This window comes from Silurus aristotelis (assembly GCF_946808225.1).
Source record: "Silurus aristotelis genome assembly, chromosome: 3".
Lineage (NCBI taxonomy): Eukaryota > Metazoa > Chordata > Actinopteri > Siluriformes > Siluridae > Silurus > Silurus aristotelis.
Window position 1 is genome coordinate 29,972,014 of NC_139576.1, and position 20,549 is coordinate 29,992,562.

General features: G+C 39.0%; 1 protein-coding gene across 8 annotated transcripts in view; it reads right to left on the reverse strand.

Annotated features, from left to right (window-relative positions):
* The window catches only part of lrch1 (leucine-rich repeats and calponin homology (CH) domain containing 1), a 64,341-nt gene that overhangs the window by 20,006 nt on the left and 23,786 nt on the right, over positions 1-20,549 (reverse strand). For all 8 annotated transcript variants that reach the window (XM_083537734.1, XM_083537737.1, XM_083537736.1 and 5 more), the window contains exons 2-13: positions 14,819-14,963; positions 14,033-14,159; positions 11,929-12,034; positions 10,331-10,467; positions 10,114-10,244; positions 9,106-9,193; positions 8,770-8,875; positions 5,276-5,352; positions 3,433-3,500; positions 2,676-2,738; positions 2,461-2,538; positions 2,169-2,205 (exon numbers count right to left, since the gene is read on the reverse strand). In XM_083537734.1, the coding sequence (XP_083393860.1) occupies positions 2,169-2,205; positions 2,461-2,538; positions 2,676-2,738; positions 3,433-3,500; positions 5,276-5,352; positions 8,770-8,875; positions 9,106-9,193; positions 10,114-10,244; positions 10,331-10,467; positions 11,929-12,034; positions 14,033-14,159; positions 14,819-14,963 (1,163 nt within the window). The remainder of the gene's footprint in view (positions 1-2,168; positions 2,206-2,460; positions 2,539-2,675; positions 2,739-3,432; positions 3,501-5,275; positions 5,353-8,769; positions 8,876-9,105; positions 9,194-10,113; positions 10,245-10,330; positions 10,468-11,928; positions 12,035-14,032; positions 14,160-14,818; positions 14,964-20,549) is intronic.

The following is a 20,549-nucleotide window of genomic DNA, read 5'->3' on the forward strand; positions in this document are numbered from 1 at the left end:
GGACTTTTGGATCTCACTGTATAAGACAATAAATATCACATCGCATACTGAATGCATCGTATGTTTCTGTCAAAAGCTGCGAGTGCAACATCAGCAACGACTAATTGACACACAACAAATGCAAGCGTGCACACACAAACTCATGCACACTGCCATTACAACAACAGCATGGCACAGTTTACTGTAAAATACAGTCTAAAACAAAAGTGAAAAGCCACCAATCCAACATCAAGATGATACTCTTGAATTAACATATAAAGCTATGTAAAAAAACAGAAAAAAAAATAAAAAAATTCAATCTCATTCTAATTGTATAGTGCTTTTAACAATGGACATTGTCACAAAGCAACTTAATAGAAATAAATAAATGATAAATACAGATTTATAAATAAGTCATTGGCAAAAGTATCAAGGGAAAAACTCCCTGAATTGATATGGCTGCGCTTTTGGATAGCAAAAAGTATTGAACAATATGCAAGAGATCTTTGAATATTAGGCATAACTTAACATGAAATGACTTCATGTCATGTTGACAGCAAATAACAAGATATATCGTTTTTATCAAAATACTTTTGTGTTCCTGCATTGAAATGTGGTGTGTATTTTTAAATCTGAAATTCATTATTGTCAATTTGCTGTTCATACATTATTTCAGGGCAACTGTGTGTTAATTCAAAAGATACAACTGCCCTTCTACATGTGCCCCTGGATGCCCATGATTGATTAGTATGGAAGAATATTCCAGACAATTATGCAAGCATCATAATGTCCTCCACAATTTTACAGACTACCTCCATTGTTCAAAACATTCCTATTGCTGACATTTCCCCCATTGGCCGTCGACCGTAAGTGATGTCACATCCTAAATACAAACATGCCCAATAATATAGTCCCACCCCTGACACTTGATTGACAGCTTTCAAAGCAAAGGCATCGGGAAATGCAAATGCAAAACCATGCGATCGTTTGAAAATTCAAATAATTGTGATTGCTTTTGAGTTTTGGCAGGCTACACACGAGAGTGAAAAAAGTAAATGTGGTAATTAATATTGCCATATTAAATATGACATGGTCAATAACTCATAAGACATGGGAAATACATTTGCTAATGGACTTTGCTTTTCTGTTTTAAATTCGGCAGTCACTGCGCGTTTTGGCGAAAGCGCAAACGGTAATGCAAGATTTGCAAATGCGTTTGGATTATGTCACAATTTATGCGTCCACGTATGGAAAATGCAATTGCGAATACAATTTGCAATTCTTTTTGAATATCATCCGGAATATCCGTCCATAAATGAGTGTCAGTCTACTGTTCTATTTAAAAATGAATGGAGTAACACTATCCTTCCTATCCAAATTTTGCTCTCCTGTGGTATCCTTTATTAACAGTGTGTACACAGAATTGATAAGAATGCATGACAATATGCTTGTAAACTACGACTGCACCTGCATTAGCAGAAACCCCTCAATGAAGTGTGTGATTGTGAGAAACTGTGTAGGCCCAAATACTTACATGTTGCTTTTATTTTTTATAATAAATAATAATAATAATAAAAAAAAAAAACATTTCAGCAAGAAATTTGGAGATGTGGTGGTGTGTGAATTTCCCAAGCAACAAAAAGACGCATAATGACATGAATTATTAAAATTCGTGACACTCATGATATCCAAATATGACAACAGTGCTAAGGGATTTTTAGTGAATTTCAAGCCACTGTTCTTCAAATGTAACTGGGGCACTAAAGTGCATGTACATAACTATTAAAAAAACAGTTGTGTACATAAGATGAGCAAATGGTTGTGGCATCATCACTGTTCAAACTTGCATAGAATCTCCTTATACTTTTCAGTTGGGTGACTTAGAAAGCTGCTAATAATAAAAAATCTGTAATAAGAACGCCATTCAGGATTTGTTTTTTTAACCTAACAAGAGTCAATCCCAAGCTGAGTACACACATCAATTGCAATTTAGTTTCATGTACGAGTGAGAGTCAGCTTATTTTAAAATTTATTAGAATGGCCCTTCGGTTTTCTTTGTCTAAGCTAAGACCTGAGTGCATTCAACTTTCAATGAATTATATTAAGTGATATCCTGAGAACAGTGTACATTCTCAACATTAGACATATAAGCACAGCTCTACATTTCATAGATGCAAATGAGACACTACCTTAGGCGTTGTCTGTCCGTCTTCACTCTCCTGACCACTGAGAGAGAAAAAAATATAAAGACAGTGATATATATATATATAGAATATATGTCTAACACCTAAAGGGAATAAGACACATGGGCTGTGCTGTTACTCCTCAGATGTTTATTCATTTTAATAACAGATATTTGTCAATGATTGCAATAAATCACAAACACTTATGCTACTTCATGCTTTTTAACTTAACAATAACATACAGTTCATATGGTGTGTGATGTATAATTATTGCATTATCTGGTAGCTTGCGACTTACTTAAGTGATTCGTCCACTGTTACCATTTCCACTGGGTAGAGTTTAATTCCAGCCAAATCAGCTGAGCTCATGTTCACTCTAAACACATGGTATAGTAAAGCATTATGCTAATTAGTGACTCTTTTTTAGCTTGTACTTCCAATGCAAAAGAGGCAAAAACCTTTCCCATGTGTTGTACTATTTGAGGTAAGTGGGAATTTATGAAAGTGAAATACCTGTTTGGATTCTGCAACAGCTCCACTGCTTCTTTCAGTGGGCTGATCAGGTTAATCTTTGGCCTGTAAGAGACATAGTGTGGTAAAAATTTCTTCTCACTAAAAAGTGTGCAATTCTGTCTGCAATTTCTCCAAAGTAGGACACTCTCCTGTCAATCACAGAGACACCAGCCAATCTCAAGCATCCGCACACTCTTTTATGCAGAAGACGAATGAATCTTCTCCTCTACATGTGTAACATTTTTCCCCACTACTGCTGATTCAATAATAAATGTGACACCCAAATTATTACTCTCAAAATTCTAACCTTACAGAGAACTTTTTACTGAGCACAACAGACTTTTCATTTATGAGTCAAGTCAATTTATACAGATTACTAGCTAGAAGGGGACAGGAGTTTATGAGTTTTAAGAAATAACAGTGGCCAGCTTCTAACTGCTCAAAGCTCATGAACATTTAGCTGAATATGCTGAAAAGCAGATCAGCATTTAATTCTTGTAAAAAGCAATAATTCATATTTAAAACGTAAAAAAAAGGATACCAGTAGTGCTATTCCTGAAGTTGGACGGTACAATTAAGGGTACCAATATTTTACCTGGAAAGGTGCATGTGGTTTCCCTCTAACACTTTTCTATCACAGTATATCTTTAATAAATAGTTCCAAAATGTAAAATGATATATACAAAAGCCAATGCATAATGTAGATAAAATGGAAAAAGAAAGGAATTGAATCATGGATTGAGGAAGGAATACTTACGATTGCTCCACTGCCCAGTTACTGTCTTCCTCAATTCTGAGGGGTTCGTCAAAGTCAACACCTCGACCCTACACACACACACACACACACACACACACACACACACACACACACACACACACACACACACACACACACACATCATCTCCAGCTGTCATGTGACAGCACAGTAAGGAACTGGCTGTCTAGAATTCTTACTAGTTCTTTGTTATCACAGTGGCTGGCACACACACACACACACACACACACACACACACACACACACACACACACACACACATATATATATATATATATATACAGACACATACACAGAGCTCTGCCAGTTCCAGTCCACAAAAAAAAAAATATATCCTGGAGATTTACAATTTTTTTGTCAGCAGAAATTAAATTTTAAACAGAGGAAAAAAAAGGAAGCAATACCTGAATTAATGAAAATTAAAATGGGGAAAGTTGAGAACGATTTAGGATCTGAGCCAGGGTGGCCTACTTTATTTAAAATTAGACCATGACTTTGTTCAAAACTGTTATATAGCCTTAGCAATGGTAATTAGTGCACTCAAAGGAAAAATATGTATTAATGAAATAGAAGCATTTGGAAAAGTGTCTTTTGGACAGATGTTTGACAGAATGGTGTGATAAAAAAAATAAAGGCCTGTAAGTGCAGGACCTGCAATCTGAAACACCTTGCTTACTATTAAAGAAAAACGGATACGTTGGTCTGAGCTGACAAGAATGGTGATCAGAAAAGCATCTCACGCATTGAACCTTGAGGTAAATGCGCAGAAGTTCACATCAGCTTCCACTTTTAATCAACCAATGATAAGATTCTAAAACTATTATCGGTCTACTTTCAACTATAATGGACATATGACAACTGGAATATGGTGGTCCAGGTGATTGCATTGATGTAGTTCTTCATTTTGATCTTCAAATCAAATGTACCATATTTTCCGGACTATAAGCTGCTACTTTTTCCCCACTCTTTGAACCCCGCGGCTTAAACATCGAAGCAGCTAATTTATGGATTTTTTCTGGGGTTTTCCCGGTTTCACAAACTTCAAAGCCAAAAAACTGAACCCCATAACATTAGACCAATGAAATTGCAGAACGGGTTCAGGTGAACCAATGAAACTCTTTATATTAAATCAGATGAGCTCCCACTGAATCGGGCCGCACCACATCATAAATATGGATGATGTTCCACTGACGTTTGACCTGCCGCTCACTCGGACTGTCAAGAGGAAATGTGAATCATTCGTCACGCTGAAAACAACCGGGCATGAAAAAAAACGCACTCCACCTGTGTTCTGAGCTGCACGGCATCGGGAGAAAAGCTTCACCGGTGGTGATTTTTAAACGCACGACGATGCAAAAAGAAAAACCCCCGAGAGAAATAGTTGTGAAAGGAAGGAGGGAGACAGTGAACAATGACTTTCTTGGTAGGCTACTGTTTAGATACAAGCCGTGTAACAGACACTGTCTTTCGTTAAAGCCCGTGTAAAGTTCATTAGTTTCAGTGTAGATACCTGCGGCTTCTAGACAGGTGCAGACTCAATTGTAAACCAATCCTAATCTGGGTGACTCTGGAAATGTTTTATTATCAAATCTATTTAATTGAAGTTATTAGTATATGATAATAAAATATGTTTTGTATAATAAAATTACAACACATTAAAACATTGTTTTAGTGCTATACAATAAAATGATACTTTTCCCATTTTGTCCTGCAAAAGAGCTCAAAAGACTAAAAAAGGAGAGGTGCTGGAAACATACAACTTCACTTTTTTATAAAACTGTTGTCCTTTATCCACATTGCTGTTAAAGGAGGAGGAGGAGTTACCTTGATGTAGTTGACGAACCGAGAAGTGTAGGTAGAATCTCTGTAGCCAAACTGTCCTGAGTCTGAGGGGCTTTGGTCTGAGACAATAAACAAACAAATGATATCTTAATGCAACCAAGACCTTCTATATCTCTATCTCTCACTCTTTCGTTCTCTCTCCTCCTCTCAGGTGTTTACAGTACCTGTCAAAAGATTGGAAACACTGCGTCTTTTGCCATTTTAAAACACATGTATGTTCCTTTTGTTTTTATGCAACAAACTTGGTAAAAAGAAGAAATATACAAGAATCAGACAGTGACTGGAAAAAAAAAGGCTGCAGACACATGAAGAAAGAGCAAAAGAGAGATGAAAGCAAACTCCACAACCAATTTGGAAGCTAATGGTTTGGGGTTTTTTGGAGCAGTAAAGTTTGGAGATTTATTCCAGGTGAAAAGTATACTGAACTTACATGGATACTATTCCATACACTGCCACGTAATTCTGTCCATAATTGGAACCAACTTCACCATACAACAAGACATTGACCCAAACCATACAGTAAGTCCAAGCTTTGTAAGCATAATTTAGAGAGCAAACAGTCTATATGGTGGACTAGTCACTGGACCTTAATCTTAATGAACTGCTCTGGGAAGAACTGGATTGCAAGGCCCAAAGGAAATATACAACTAGCATAGAACAAGGTTTTTCAAGTGGCATGGCAAAGTAATTAAACTGAATGTATGGAGAAACTAACTGTCTGGATGCCAAGTGTATGCAAAGCTTTTATTCATTGGAAAGAAGGTATAAACAGCTTTAAATTGATAGTGCATTCAAAAATTCTGGAAGTGTCTGTAAAAAAAAATTTCTATAAAAAATCTGATTTATAACGTATATATTTATTCAGACCCTTTGCTTAGTACTTAGTTAAAGCACCTTTAGCAGCAATTACAGCATCAAGTCTTATTGGGTATGATGCAACAAGTTTTGCAAACGTTGACTTTGGGATTTTCTGCAATTCTTCTAGGCAAATCCACTCAAGCTCTGTCGGGTTGTATGGGGATCATCAGTGGAGAGCCCCTTTTAGGTCTCTTCGGATATATTCAATAGGGTTCAAGCCACTCCTGTGTTGTCTTGGCTGTATGTATAGGGTTGTTGTCAACCTTCGGCCCAGAATGAGGCCTGGAGCACTGTGGAGCTAAATTTTCAGACCAGAAAATTTAGTTCCACACTGTCAGAGTGTCCATTGAGTTCTTGGTCACCACTCTAACTAAGACCCTTATCCCCTAATTGCTCAGTTTTGCTGGGTGAACAGCTCTTGGAAAAATCCTGGTTGTGCCACACTTCCATTTCAGAATAATGAAGCCCACTGTGCTCATGGGAATTGTCAGTGCACGAGCAATTTTTGTATTCTGCCCCAGATCTGTCTCTGACTCAGTGTTGTTCTATACACTGAAATGAATTCTTAATGAAATCGGCTGTATATTTGGGATTGTTCTCCTGCTGCAGAATAAATTTGGGGCCAAACAAATGCATCCCTGGTGGAATTGCATATCTGCTCGTATTTTTTAGGATCGAGGGCACCATTAATCCTGCCTAAATGTCCAACTCCCTTTGCAAAAATGCTGCCTCAACTTTGCAGGAAACCTCCATTATGCTTCACTGTTGCCTGTAGACAGTCATTATTGTACTGCTCTCTAAGCCCCGACAAATAACTTGTTTCTTGCTACAGCCAAAATTTTTCAGATTTCTGTGCTTTATTAAAATAGCTTGAACAGCACACTCTGAGACCCCTGTCTGCTTTGAAATCTTTGACAGGAAGAGACCTTGTAGAAAGCTACATTGTGTCTTGTTTCTGTGCTCAGTCTTGTCATGGTGTATGACCTATAAAATGAAACTGTCCTCCACAACCTCTCCTTAGTTGCAGAGATTGTCTGTTCCTCACCCAGTTTAAAGCCTCCTACACAGCTGTTTCTGTTTCAGCTAATAACTGTTTTCAGCCTGACTCTGATCTTACAAAATCCTTGAACGTGTGCATGTATAAGAGTTGAAGACAAAGTGAAGTCACATCAAATACTGACTTAATTTGGATTTCTATTCTGTTCGTTTACTTTTCATCATAGAAATTAAAAATCTCACTTTAAAAACCATTGCACAGTACATTAAATATATACAGTATATATCTCACAAAAGTGTGTACACCCCTCACATTTCATCATTTTAGTATATCTACTGAAGGGACAGTACTACAAAAATAAAACTTGGATGTATTTTAGAGTAGTCAATGTGCAGTTTGTATAACAGTACAGATTTATTGTCCTCAAAAAAAACTTATCTTAGTATTATTAGACCACAGGACATGGTTCCAATAATTCAGGCTCTTGGACAGATTGTCTTTAGCAAACCTTTTGTGGGCTTTCTTGTGAGCCAGCTTCAGCTTTCTTGTGAGCCAGGTTTTGGAAAACCTCTGTATGACCCTGGCCACTGTACTGTAACTCAGTTTCAGGATGTATAGCCTCAGCCATCTTTGTGGAGAGCAACAATTATAATTCTCAAATCCTCAGAGAGTCTTTGCCATGAGGTGAGTCATTATGAGAGAATTGTACTCAAAGTACCAAATTGTAACTGCTCTAGTGCAAGATACACAAATGAACATTGATGAAAAGGACATGTGACTTTGCGTACAGCTGTTATCACTTCGGGTGTACTCACTTCTGTTTCCAGTTACTTAGACAATATTGGTTGTATTTTGAATTATTTTTAGAGGATAATAAATCTATACTGCCATACAAGCTGCACATTGACTTCATCAAAATATATCCAAATTTCATTTCTATAGTATTGTCCCTTGAGAGGATCTACCAAAATAGTCGCTGAAATTTAAGGGGTGAGATAAGGTAGGTAGGTGTGTGTGTGTGTGTGTGTGTGTGTGTGTGTGTGTGTGTGTGTGTGTGTGTGTGTGTGTGTGTGTGTGTGTGGGACTGTGTGTATATATATATATATATATATATATATATATATATATATATATATATATATATATATATATATATATATATATATAGAGAGAGAGAGAGAGAGAGAGAGAGAGAGAGAGAGAGAGAGAGAGAGAGAGAGAGAGAGAGAGAGAGAGAGAGAGAGAGAGAGAGAGAGAATAGATGACTGAGAAAGTCATATAGTGCAGCTGGCTTTCCTCTAAGTATTTTACAACCCCTCCCAATATTTTCCTTGTGTGCTGACAGCTACTTCCTCTCAAGTATCTTTCTATCCTAAATCCTGACTCAGGCACGCACACACACACACACACACACACACACACACACACACACACACACACACACACAGAATTACATTACAGTCTGTTGTCTTTGGTTCCAGTGTGTTGGGTGTCAGCAATTGGATGTTTCAATCCTTTCACTTCCTACTGTGTGTATGATGTGTAGTGAGTGAGTGTGTGTGTGTGTGTGTGTGTGTGTGTGTGTGTGTGTGTGTGTGTGTGTGTGTGTGTGTAGTGTTACCTGTCAGGGAACTGAGATGCTCGATGGAGTCATCTTTACATATTCCTTCCTCTTCTGTGATATTGGACATTGGGACATTTAGACTCAGACTGTCCTCATCAGATGGCTAACCCACACACACACACACACACACACACACACACACACACACACACACACACACACACACATCATACATATTATACTTTTTAAAAAATCAACGTTGCTAAATATATTAGGGCTACTGAGTTCAACTAAATCTCATTTTAATCCGTTTTGTACTCTATTGCACTTGTATGTATTTTTGCCAAGGTGAAAACATGACACCACAAGCATTCACACACAAACAAGTCATACCTCTGTGGCAGAAAGTCGTTTGTCACCATTATCGCTGCCCACCCCCGAGTCACTGTCGAGTTTTCTATGCTGATCAATGTCCTCCGTACTGACAGAGAGAAAGAAATAATGAGAAAGAGAGGGAGGGATGAGCTTGTCTTCATAATCTAAACTATCTCTCATTAGCCCTCCCTCTCAGCACCAATGTCACCCTCAGTCTATTAAAATGATCCCCCTGAGACAAGACACATCACGTATATCTTTCTACATATCTATGTCATTAAAGACAGCCACTTCAAATACTGTGGGATTGTGGATTTTGTAATAACATCCATATGCTTGATAATGTTTTGCCCTCTTGAAACGCATGTTGGGTCAGTATTTTCAGTATCAGAGCAGGTATATTTCATTTTGCCCACTACCTGCATGTCATGATGATTAAAGGACTGCTTTAAGTAAATATTCATGTTGAGTGAATGCCATTGCTGCTTTGGGACAGTGTCCATTGTTAAAAGTGCATCCAGTACAAAAGTACAATTTTGGTGTAGCAGCGGCACGTGAATGACAACACTGGATTGTGACTGGTGAGTGGAGCTGATAACACACCTGTATATGGTTGGCCTTAATGAATGTGTGCTTGTTTACAGTGAGAGGATAACAGGGGTGCGAGAACAGAGTAGACAGAGAAAGAGACAAGTGGAGCTGTATATGGGTGGGTGTGTTTGTGTGCATGTGTGTGTGTGCGCATGTTAAGAAAATTACTGGAATGTGAAAGTAAAAAAACAAAATAAAGCCGGTCATTTTTTTTGACCCTGTCATCTGCATAATATTTAATCCTCCTCTGAGCCAGAAATCTATCCACAACTGGTATTCCTCAAAAATGTGGGATTGCTGGAAAGATGGAAAACTGAGATTTGTATATTTACTACTTTACTACTAGTCTCTAATAAGACAAATGATTGATTGATAAGATTAAATGTAAAGTTATGTGTCTTAAGTTATGTGGTCAATGCGATTTATGACACTGACCTGCCAGTGGTGGGACGTGATAGGCTGAGGTGGTCCATAACAGGCAAGTAGAGGGCGTCGGCCAGCTTGTCACTCCGACACGCCTCCATGGTAAGGTACTTAAATATGTGAACCTTTCCCTTTATACAAATCTGAAACAGACAAGCAGATTAAAATACCATCACATACTTATTTAATATTTCAAGGGTTTTTACTGCAGTATGTGCATGCATGTTACCTGTGCTGGAGGGCTCTGAAGTGGGTTGTTTTCTAGATGTAATGATTGTAGCTGAGTCATTTTGCGGTAGCAGATGGGAATCGTTGAAACTTTATTGCAGGAGAAATCAAACTTCACCAGAGGTAGATCTGCCAAATCTGTAAAAAAAAATAAACACACACACACACACACACACACACACACACACACACACACACACACACACACACACACACACACACACACACAAACGCGCGTCAAGTTTATATTATTATATTGCATTTCACAACAGCTTTACAGAATTTAAGAGTTAAGGTGAATAGTGTGTATTTATTCCTGATGAGCAGCCAATTAATTGTCAGACAATTAGATTACCATCATTTCTAGTTTTGGGTGATATTGGTTTTGTTAATTCATAAAAGAATAACCATGACATACTGCTCACTGAAATTAATTCAATTGTATGCATGCAGTTTATTTTTCAATTTATTATTACCGGCTTAAACGTAAACTCAGAATAATGTCTGAATGCTGAATTAATTCATGTGATATTAAAATAATCTGTGAAAATTTGCTTCGGCTGCATACATGCCAGCTATTTATATACTTCATGTGCCTACAACATGCCCTGATTTACCCACACATTTATTTTATTTATAGGACACATGCCATCATTTATTCAGCAGCTGTGACAATTAACTAGTAAAATGGAAGCAACAATAATTTAAGTCCTGACCAAAGAAGGAAGTGGAAGTAAATTTGACTAAAGCACAGGTTAGTCATTTTTACCCAACATTTGTGGAAAGAGTAACAAAACTTTTAGGGTTTTTTGTTGTTGTTTGTTCAAAGTCAATATTATTTTTATGAACTTTATTTATTGTCATTTTTTATTAACTATACAAATGTACCGTAGCTGAAGTTAAATTAACATTTCCCTTTTTAACATGTGTGTCAAATTTCCAACCTGTACAAATAAACAAATGTCTTTGTAATGGCTTGTGGTAATGAAGGTAATGAAGTTTCGAGGCTAGAGCGCACAGATCAGGTCGTTTTCGCCTAATGTCCTCATTCGGACACCCTAAAAACAGTCAGTAGAATTCGCTATTGACGGTGTGGCCCCTGGGGACGAATTCTTAATGCACAATGCCGCGGATTTAAAAAAAAAAAGACGACGAGCATCTACTTGGTCGAGCTGTGGACCTGCCTTGCCTTTTTTGGTTGTAGAGTCTTCCACTGTGAAAACTGTTGCGGATGTGCCCAATTTCACGCTTGCTTTTTGTTCTAAAATGCTGTCCATGATGAAATTGCAGACGTGGTAAAGCACATGGTCACAATAGCACCAGTTGCCCAGCTCCCAAAGTACACAAGATGATGTCTTTTGGCACACATAATTATGAAGGTCGGTGCTCCCTGTGAATGTGCATGCAGCCTTGTGCTGCCATCTGTATATCCACTTTTAGTTTGGTTTGTTCACCAGTGCTATTTCAGGTGACACAGCTTTAATACCAAAACTTTATTTAACACACACACACACACACACACACACACACACACACACACACACACACACACACACACATACACACACATACAAAGTACTATGTCTAAGTGTTGTGTACCTTCAGGTAGAACACACAGAAGGTTCCTGCGGACATTGAGCTCTCTGAGAGACTTGAGGCATCCGATGTGGCGCGGGAGAGCTGTGACCTCATTACAGCTCACATCCTAAATGGGACAACACAGATCTTATAAGCTTTCATCCAGTTATTCTTTGGAAAATGTAGACTTCAACCAATATGAAAAATGATGAAACATAGTAAGAAAATCGTGTCGAAATACTGATAGTAATACTGAAGTAGACAAATTATGAACCCATTTAAACAAATAAGACAAAAATATTATACCATTAATAATTGAGAAGAATTATCTATACATATCAGATCTCATATCTGTGAGTGACAAAAATGAGGGACCAATGACCAGTGACTGGTATAACTGCAATTGAATGTTTCTGGTAACTGTTGAACAGTCCTGTGACTGACACTTCTCAGTATACAACAGTTTCAACTCTGGTATGTTGTTGGGTTTCCCCACATGAGCTGCTTGCTTTAAGTCCTTCCAAACATTTCTATTGAATTGAGGTTAGGACTTTGACTGGGCCGAGTCAAAACATTAACTTTTTTCCTCTTTAACTATTCTTTGGAAAAATGACTTTTTTGGCTTAAGGTCATTGTCTTAAAGTTCACAAATGTAGTTCACTGACAGATGTCCAGACATTTTTCTTTAGATTCACTGGTACAATTCTGAATGATTGTTTCTCATTGATGGCAAACTGTCCTGGCCCGATGCAAGAAAAATAGGCCCAAACCATTATACTACCACCATAATACCACCACAGCTTATTATACTGAAATGTTGTGGCAGCAGGTGTGTGGGCAGGTGGCAGTTTGTGAATGGAGTGCATCGTGTAAGAAAGCAAGCGGTAAGGATCGCACACACATATGTGATTTGATATAAACGTTCACCGTTGCAGTGATAAAGAAAGAAGATAACGTAAAAAAAAAAAAAAAAAGGGAACCAAGAGAGAAAGAGAGAGAGAGAGCTGAGTCTATGTATATTTATATACACTAAAAAAAGTTAAAAAAATTAAACGCTGAAAACTGAAAGTAATGACTGTGCATGACTGTGGAAAATAAAGCCTTCTTCTTTTCAGTGAACCTGTCGCTTGTCTCTTCTTTCTTCCACCCTGTTCCAGCAAGCTCTCCACAGTGGTGCTTCCTTTCTCCAAACATAAGTTGCTTAAAAATTGACCCTGGGTTCCTTTTTGACCCTGTAAACTTCTTGCTTTTGGAGTGATCTTTATTGGTAATTCCTGGGGAGGGTAGCAATGGTCTTAAATTTCCTTCATTTGAAAACAATATGTCTGACTTTATGGAATCCATACTCTTTAGAAATAGTTTTGTTACCTTGAACTAGCCTGATGAGCAACAATAACTAATATCTCTTCAGAAATCCTGTTTGCTCGGGCCATGCTACACTTCCACGAACATGTTCTGAAGATCAGACTTTGATTACATAAAACAGAGCACTCACTGACACCTACCAGTGATGACAATTGTCATACAATTGATTAAAAACAGACTCTAAAGTTACCTTCGAATTAACTACTAAGCCTAATGCTTTACATTCTTTTGCCAGAGATATGTATTATTGGATCATTTTTCTCAATAAATAAGTGACCAAGTATATTTTGTTTCATTTGTTTGATTAGGCTTTTATCTACTTTGAGAACTTGTGTGAGAATCTGATTGGGTTATATTTATGGAGAAATATAGAAAATTCTAAGGGGTTCACAAAAGTTCTTAGCAATAGTTTTTGCTTTGCACCACACCAACGGATATAGTTTTTGCCCAGTAAAGTTAAATAGGATATAGTTTTTGCCCAGTTTCCTACTAATGGCGGTCTCATGAAGCTTAATAAGTATATATATATATATATATATATATATATATATATATATCATTGTTGTGTCATATCTGCACAGCCATACTCCCAACAGTACATCTTTCCAGGACTATGGAAGTGATTATAACAGCAAATGCGAAAGAGATGTTAAAAAAAAATATAGCATGCTACCCAAAGACAGCAGTACATAACCTGAGATTTCGAATGTACATATAAAAGTAATGGGGAGGGAAAAATAAATAATTCATACACGCTTACCAATTCCATTAGATGGGTGAGCTGGCCAATGCTTTCCGGCAGAGCGTTGAGTTTGTTGTTGCTGGCATTGAGGACTCGCAAAGGAAGACCACACACACACAACGGCAGCACTGACAGCTGGTTGCGACTACGCATTGCAGAAACAATAGGAAAGTGGTGTTACAATCAACATCCCAAAAGCCTAAAATAGCTCACTTTGTGGTTGCTCCTAAGATGTTCGGAAAGTATGGTTTGTAAAGAAAGTATACGTGTTTCCTTTTTTTTTTCCTATTAAAATTTGCAATAGGGAAATAAACATACAGGTTTTTTAAATAAATGATTTGCTGTGGAAAAGCAAAAGTCAAGGTAAGTTGATGTGCATTGTTTGTGGGCATTTTTAATTATAATAAGTGCATTGGACCTGGTGAGACTTAAGGCTCCTGTTGTTTCTCCTCTTTTGTCTTTTGTCATGCCTTTAAGGACTTAATTCCTATACTACATGAATGTCTCCCTTAGTAAGTCTTGAGAGTGCAAAATAGCACAATCTGATGTTATACACTGATGCTCTGATCTACAATAAAGAATCCTGCTGAAGATACTTGTAAATCTATTGGTCTGCCCTGCAAAATTCCCAAAAATGGTAAATATCCGTTTCAGTCTCTCAAAAACATGCAGCATTGACTTTTGTAGGTTCTTGTAAGAAACATTAGTAAAGGATGTGGTGTAAAAGATGTACATCTAAGTGTTACTGTAACGTGTGTGTATTTTTATTTTTTGTGTAGCACACCAGTGTATGATCATGAATACCTGATATTTAATGAGGTGAGCGACTGCAGGCTGATGATGGAGTCAGGAATGCTTTTGATGCAGTTGTGATAAAGGTTCAGTGTTTCTAATGAAACAAGACGCGCGACCTCAGAAGGAACTTCCGTTAAACGATTCTTTGAAAGGTCTAAAAGAAGGACAAAAAGGAAAAGGTTAATGTTACAAATGTTAAGGCAGCAGGAAAACTTTTTTTTATACATTTTATATTAAACGCAAGGCATAGGAGCATTTTATATTAAATACAACATTTGTAAACACAAAAGTAATGCAAAGCTGAGCTTTGTGGTAAGTACCACAGTGATGTACAAGCACATGAAAAGAAAATGCACTGGTGTCATGGATGAAGACAAAACATCAGCACGGTAAGCAGAAAACTGTATAATCCTCATCATGTGAAAATGGTAGTTTAATGAAGTGCTGTTCAGGACGCACTGGATCTGTTCTGTCGTGACTTGTGAGCATCAGGTTGCGTTAACTGGTGTTAATGAATACAAAGTGTGCCGAGAAAACGTTTCCCAAACCATTGTACCACCTCCACCAGTCTGGAAAGACCTCTCTCATCAACAGGCGTTTCCATCCACAGAACTGACAGGTAAGCTTACTTTGATGTTTGCAAAATCGACTGTTGTATGTTCAATATAATATATAGCATATATGCAGATATGGAAATACGCAAGCCAGATGCTATCTGGCACCAGCAATTATTTTACAGTTAATAATTGCGATCACATTTTTTTCACCATGACCCAATCTGCAAAATGATAACAATGCACTGCTGCCACTTGATTGGCTGATAAATGCATGAATGAGTAGAGTACATGTGTTCCTGCTAAAATGCTCAAAGTATTATTTACATTGAAAACACAGTAATGTGTGTTTTTTCATATGACTAATCAAGTATTTTTCTGTAGTGCAACTGTGTGCCACGAGGAGGCATGATTGTGTGTGCGTGTGTGTGTGTGTGTGTGTGTGTGTGTGTGTGTGTGTGTGTGTGTGTGTGTGTGTGTGTGTTTATATCTTGGTGAACACTTATATCTTGGTTTTTTTTAATTTATGGTTAAGTATAGGTAAATTAGATGCATTAATAATTGGGCAGTTTTTTTTACAAGGACTGCAAGACAGAGGTGTGTGTGTGTGTGTGTGTGTGTGTGAAGAATTGTTTCAGGGCAACACCTCTAAAAATTCTTGGGGAAACCCACCTATCCGTTAGTGTCTCCTGCTCTTACACGCACACACAAACAGACACACACACATACACCACGGGTGCTATTGTTTCAATATATATTACTGTTACTTGGCTGTGAGGGGAAGATCAACAAGGAAGCCTGTCTTACATCATAGCCAGCAAGAACAGTAAAGGCCACACACATATTCACACAGACCCATGGTTTAAGAGCCATAATTGGAGATGTAGAGGAACAGCTGGCACAGTACATGCCTAAAACTGACGTCATTTGTTCGGATGACAAATAATGAGCGAGTCTGTGTGTATGGAGACGTGTGTGTGTAAATGTATTTGTTCTTTAGCCACTTTTATCCGCTGCATTTTTTACAGATTTATCAGGAACACAAATTCATTCCGATTCCACACTCCCACACACTCCCACTCGCAAAAGTACTCTTACTCATCCTAGAAACAGAAAACTGGTACAACAAGCTGCTTGGCTAAACTCTACACAAACACACAAAACCATGAGACTTTCATGTTTGTGTTTGATGCATGTTTGTATATTTGTATGTAGGCTGCGTGTGTGTATCTGCTTACAATTAATAATTTATACTGTGCTTTATTTATATTATTTATATTATTGTTAAATGGTGGCATTGAGTAGCAAGTGTATGTGTGCATAGATGTGTTGGAGGTGTGACATTAAGAAGGAAAACCTGGTGACCCTTTTTTCAATGTAAAGTACAAGTGTTTCTAACGGAAAGAAGAATACAATGAGAAAATATGACAGGTCCACACATGCTCACACACACACACACACACAAACACACACACACACACACACACCTACCTAGATTGTGATCTGATCTAATAAAACTATAAAAATTAATAAACAAATAAAAACTACACCTATAATTAATAACTAGTTGACATGGGTGGAGTATAACAAATACTCTCATTACTACATTTAATTACATGGTTCACTGCAATAGTACTTTGTTGAGTACAATGAAATCAAAGAACTTAAAAAAAAGTAGGTAAAAAGTAGGATAGACTAGCTTGCTAAATTGTTTTCCCTTACTAAAATTGTGGGTCGATAGGGATTTCCTGTTCTGTTACAGCTTATATAACAGGATAACATGTAGGAACAAGAGTTAGTCTTGAAGTTGGCTACCAATACCTTTCTACATACTGTGGTGGTAGTGTGCAGTTCAGCATAACCCCTTTGTTTTTTAACTGAAAACCTTTCTATTTAATCCCTTTTTGTAAATTCTCACCGCAGTCTGAACACTAATAGCCTAATACATTTGAAATATAGTTTAGTAATGTATTAAAGATACTAACCCAGCCATTAGGGGGGCACAAGCCAGTGTACTCTTAGTGCCGGTCCCAAGCCCGGGTAAATGGGGAGGGTTGCGTTAGGAAGGGCATCCAGCGTAAAACGTGCCAAATCAAATATGCGGATCACAAATGAGAATTTCATACCGGATCGGTCGAGGCCCGGGTTAACAACGACCGCCACAGGTATCGTTAGCCGACAGGGTACCGGTGGAAATTGGGCTACTGTTGGCCGAAGGAGGAGAAGGAGAGGAGGAAGGCGTCTACAGAGGCGGCAGGAAAAGGAGCAGTGTAGGAGAGTAGAGGTTCCGGTTGGTACTTTAAATGTTGGTACTATGACGGGTAAAGGGAGAGAGATAGCTGATATGATGGAGAGGAGAAAGGTAGATGTGTTGTGTGTTCAGGAGACCAAGTGGAAAGGGAGTAAGGCCAGGAACATTGGAGGTGGGTTTAAACTGTTTTATCATGGTGTGGATGGAAAGAGAAATGGTGTAGGGGTGATTCTAAAGGAAGCGTACAGTAAGAGTGTAGTGGAGGTGAAGAGAGTTTCTGATAGGGTGATGATCGTGAAGGTGGAAGTTGAAGGGATGATGATAAATGTCATCAGTGCCTATGCTCCACAAGTTGGCTGTGAGATGGAGGAGAAAGAAAGATTCTGGAGTGAATTAGATGAAGTGGTAGATGGTGTACCTAGGAAAGAACGATTGGTGATTGGGGCAGACTTTAATGGGCATGTAGGTGAAGGGAACAGAGGTGATGAGGAGGTGATGGGTAGGTATGGTTTTAAGGAGAGGAATGTGGAAGGGCAGATGGTGGTAGATTTTGCTAAAAGGATGGAAATGGCAGTGGTGAACACGTATTTTAAGAAGAAGGAGGATCATAGGGTGACGTATAAGAGTGGAGGAAGGTGCACACAGGTGGATTATCTTCTGTGTAGGAGATGCAACCTGAAGGAGATTGGAGACTGTAAGGTGTTGGCGGGGGACAGTGTAGCTAGACAGCATCGGATGGTGGTCTGTAGGATGGTTTTGGAGGCGAAGAAGAAGAGGAGGAAAGTAAGGTTTGAAACAAGAATAAGATGGTGGAAACTGAAGGAGGAAGAGTGTAGTGTGAGGTTCAGGGAAGAGGTCAGACAGGGGCTTGGTGGTGGTGAAGAGGTGCCGGATGATTGGGCAACTACTGCAGGAGTGATGAGGGAGGCAGCTAGAAAAGTACTTGGTGTGACATCTGGAAATAGAAAGCAAGACAAGGAGACGTGGTGGTGGAATGAGGAAGTGCAGGAGAGCATTAGGGGAAAGAGATTGGCAAAACAGAAGTGGGATCGACAGAGTGATGAGAAGAGTAGGCAGGAGTACAAGGAGATGCGGCAGCAGGTTAAAAGGGATGTGGCGAAAGCCAAGGAAAAGGCATATGAGGAACTGTATAAGAGGTTGGACACTAAGGAAGGAGAAAAGGATTTATACCGATTGGCCGAGCAGAGGGACCGAGCTGGGAAGGATGTACTGCAAGTTAGAGCAATAAAGGATGGAGAGGGAAATGTGTTGACTAGTGAGGAGAGTGTGTTGAGAAGATGGAGGGAGTATTTTGAGCAGCTGATGAATGAGGAAAATCAGAGAGAGAGAAGGTTGGAGGAGGTGGAGTTGGTGAAGCAGGATGTAGATAGGATTAGTAAGGAGGAAGTGAGAGCAGCGATTAAGAGGATGAAGAATGGAAAGTCGGTTGGACCAGATGACATACCGGTAGAAGCGTGGAGATGTTTAGGAGAGATGGCAGTGGAGTTTTTAACCAGATTGTTTAACAGGATTCTGGAAGGGAAGAGGATGCCTGAGGAATGGAGAAGGAGTGTGCTGGTACCGATCTTTAAGCATAAGGGAGATGTGCAGACCTGCAGTAACTACAGGGGAATTAAGTTGATCAGTCACACCATGAAGTTATGGGAAAGAGTAGTGGAAGCCAGGCTGAGAGAAGAGGTGACCATCTGTGAGCAACAGTATGGTTTCATGCCGAGGAAGAGCACCACAGATGCCTTATTTGCTTTGAGGATGTTGATGGAGAAGTATAGAGAAGGACAGAAGGAGCTGCATTGTGTATTTGTGGATTTAGAGAAAGCGTACGACAGGGTGCCGAGAGAGGAGTTGTGGTATTGTATGAGGAAGTCAGGTGTGTCAGAGAAGTATGTGAGGGTGGTGCAGGACATGTATGAGGACAGTGTGACAGCAGTAAAGTGTGCAGTAGGTACGACAGACTGGTTCAGGGTGAAGGTTGGACTGCATCAAGGATCGGCCCTGAGCCCTTTCCTGTTTGCAGTGGTGATGGACAGGTTGACGGACGAGGTCAGACAGGAGTCTCCCTGGACTATGATGTTTGCAGATGATATTGTGATTTGTGGTGAGAGTAGAGAGCAGGTTGAGAAGAGCCTGGAGAGGTGGAGATATGCGCTGGAGAGAAAGGGAATGAAAGTCAGTAGGAGTAAGACAGAGTACATGTGTGTGAATGAGAGGGAGGGCAGTGGAGTGATGCGGTTGCAGGGAGAAGAGGTGGAGAAGGTGGAGGAGTTCAGGTACCTGGGGTCAACAGTGCAAAGTAATGGAGAGTGTGTTAGGGAAGTAAAGAAAAGAGTGCAGGCAGGGTGGAGTGGGTGGAGAAGAGTGACAGGAGTGATTTGTGATAGAAGAGTATCTGCAAGAATGAAAGGGAAAGTTTATAGGACTGTGGTGAGATCTGCGATGTTGTATGGATTAGAGACAGTGGCATTGAGTAAAAAACAGGAGGTGGAGCTGGAGGTAGCGGAGCTGAAGATGTTGAGGTTTTCGTTGGGAGTGACGAGGATGGACAAGATTAGAAATTAGTTTATTAGAGGGACAGCACATGTAGGATGTTTTGGTGACAAGGTGAGGGAGGCGAGATTGAGATGGTTTGGACATGTGCAGAGAAGGGACATGAATTATATTGGTAGAAAAATGCTGAAGATGGAGCCACCAGGTAGGAGGAAAAGAGGAAGGCCAAGGAGGAGGTTCATGGATGTGGTGAGGGAAGACATGCAGGTAGTTGGTGTAAAAGAGGCAGATATAGAGGACAGGGTGGTATGGAGACGGATGATCCGCTGTGGCGACCCCTAATGGGAGCAGCCGAAAGAAGAAGAAGAATGTATTAAAGATACTTTCGTAATAATTAAGCATACTTTCACTAAACGGGAGTTTGAGTAAG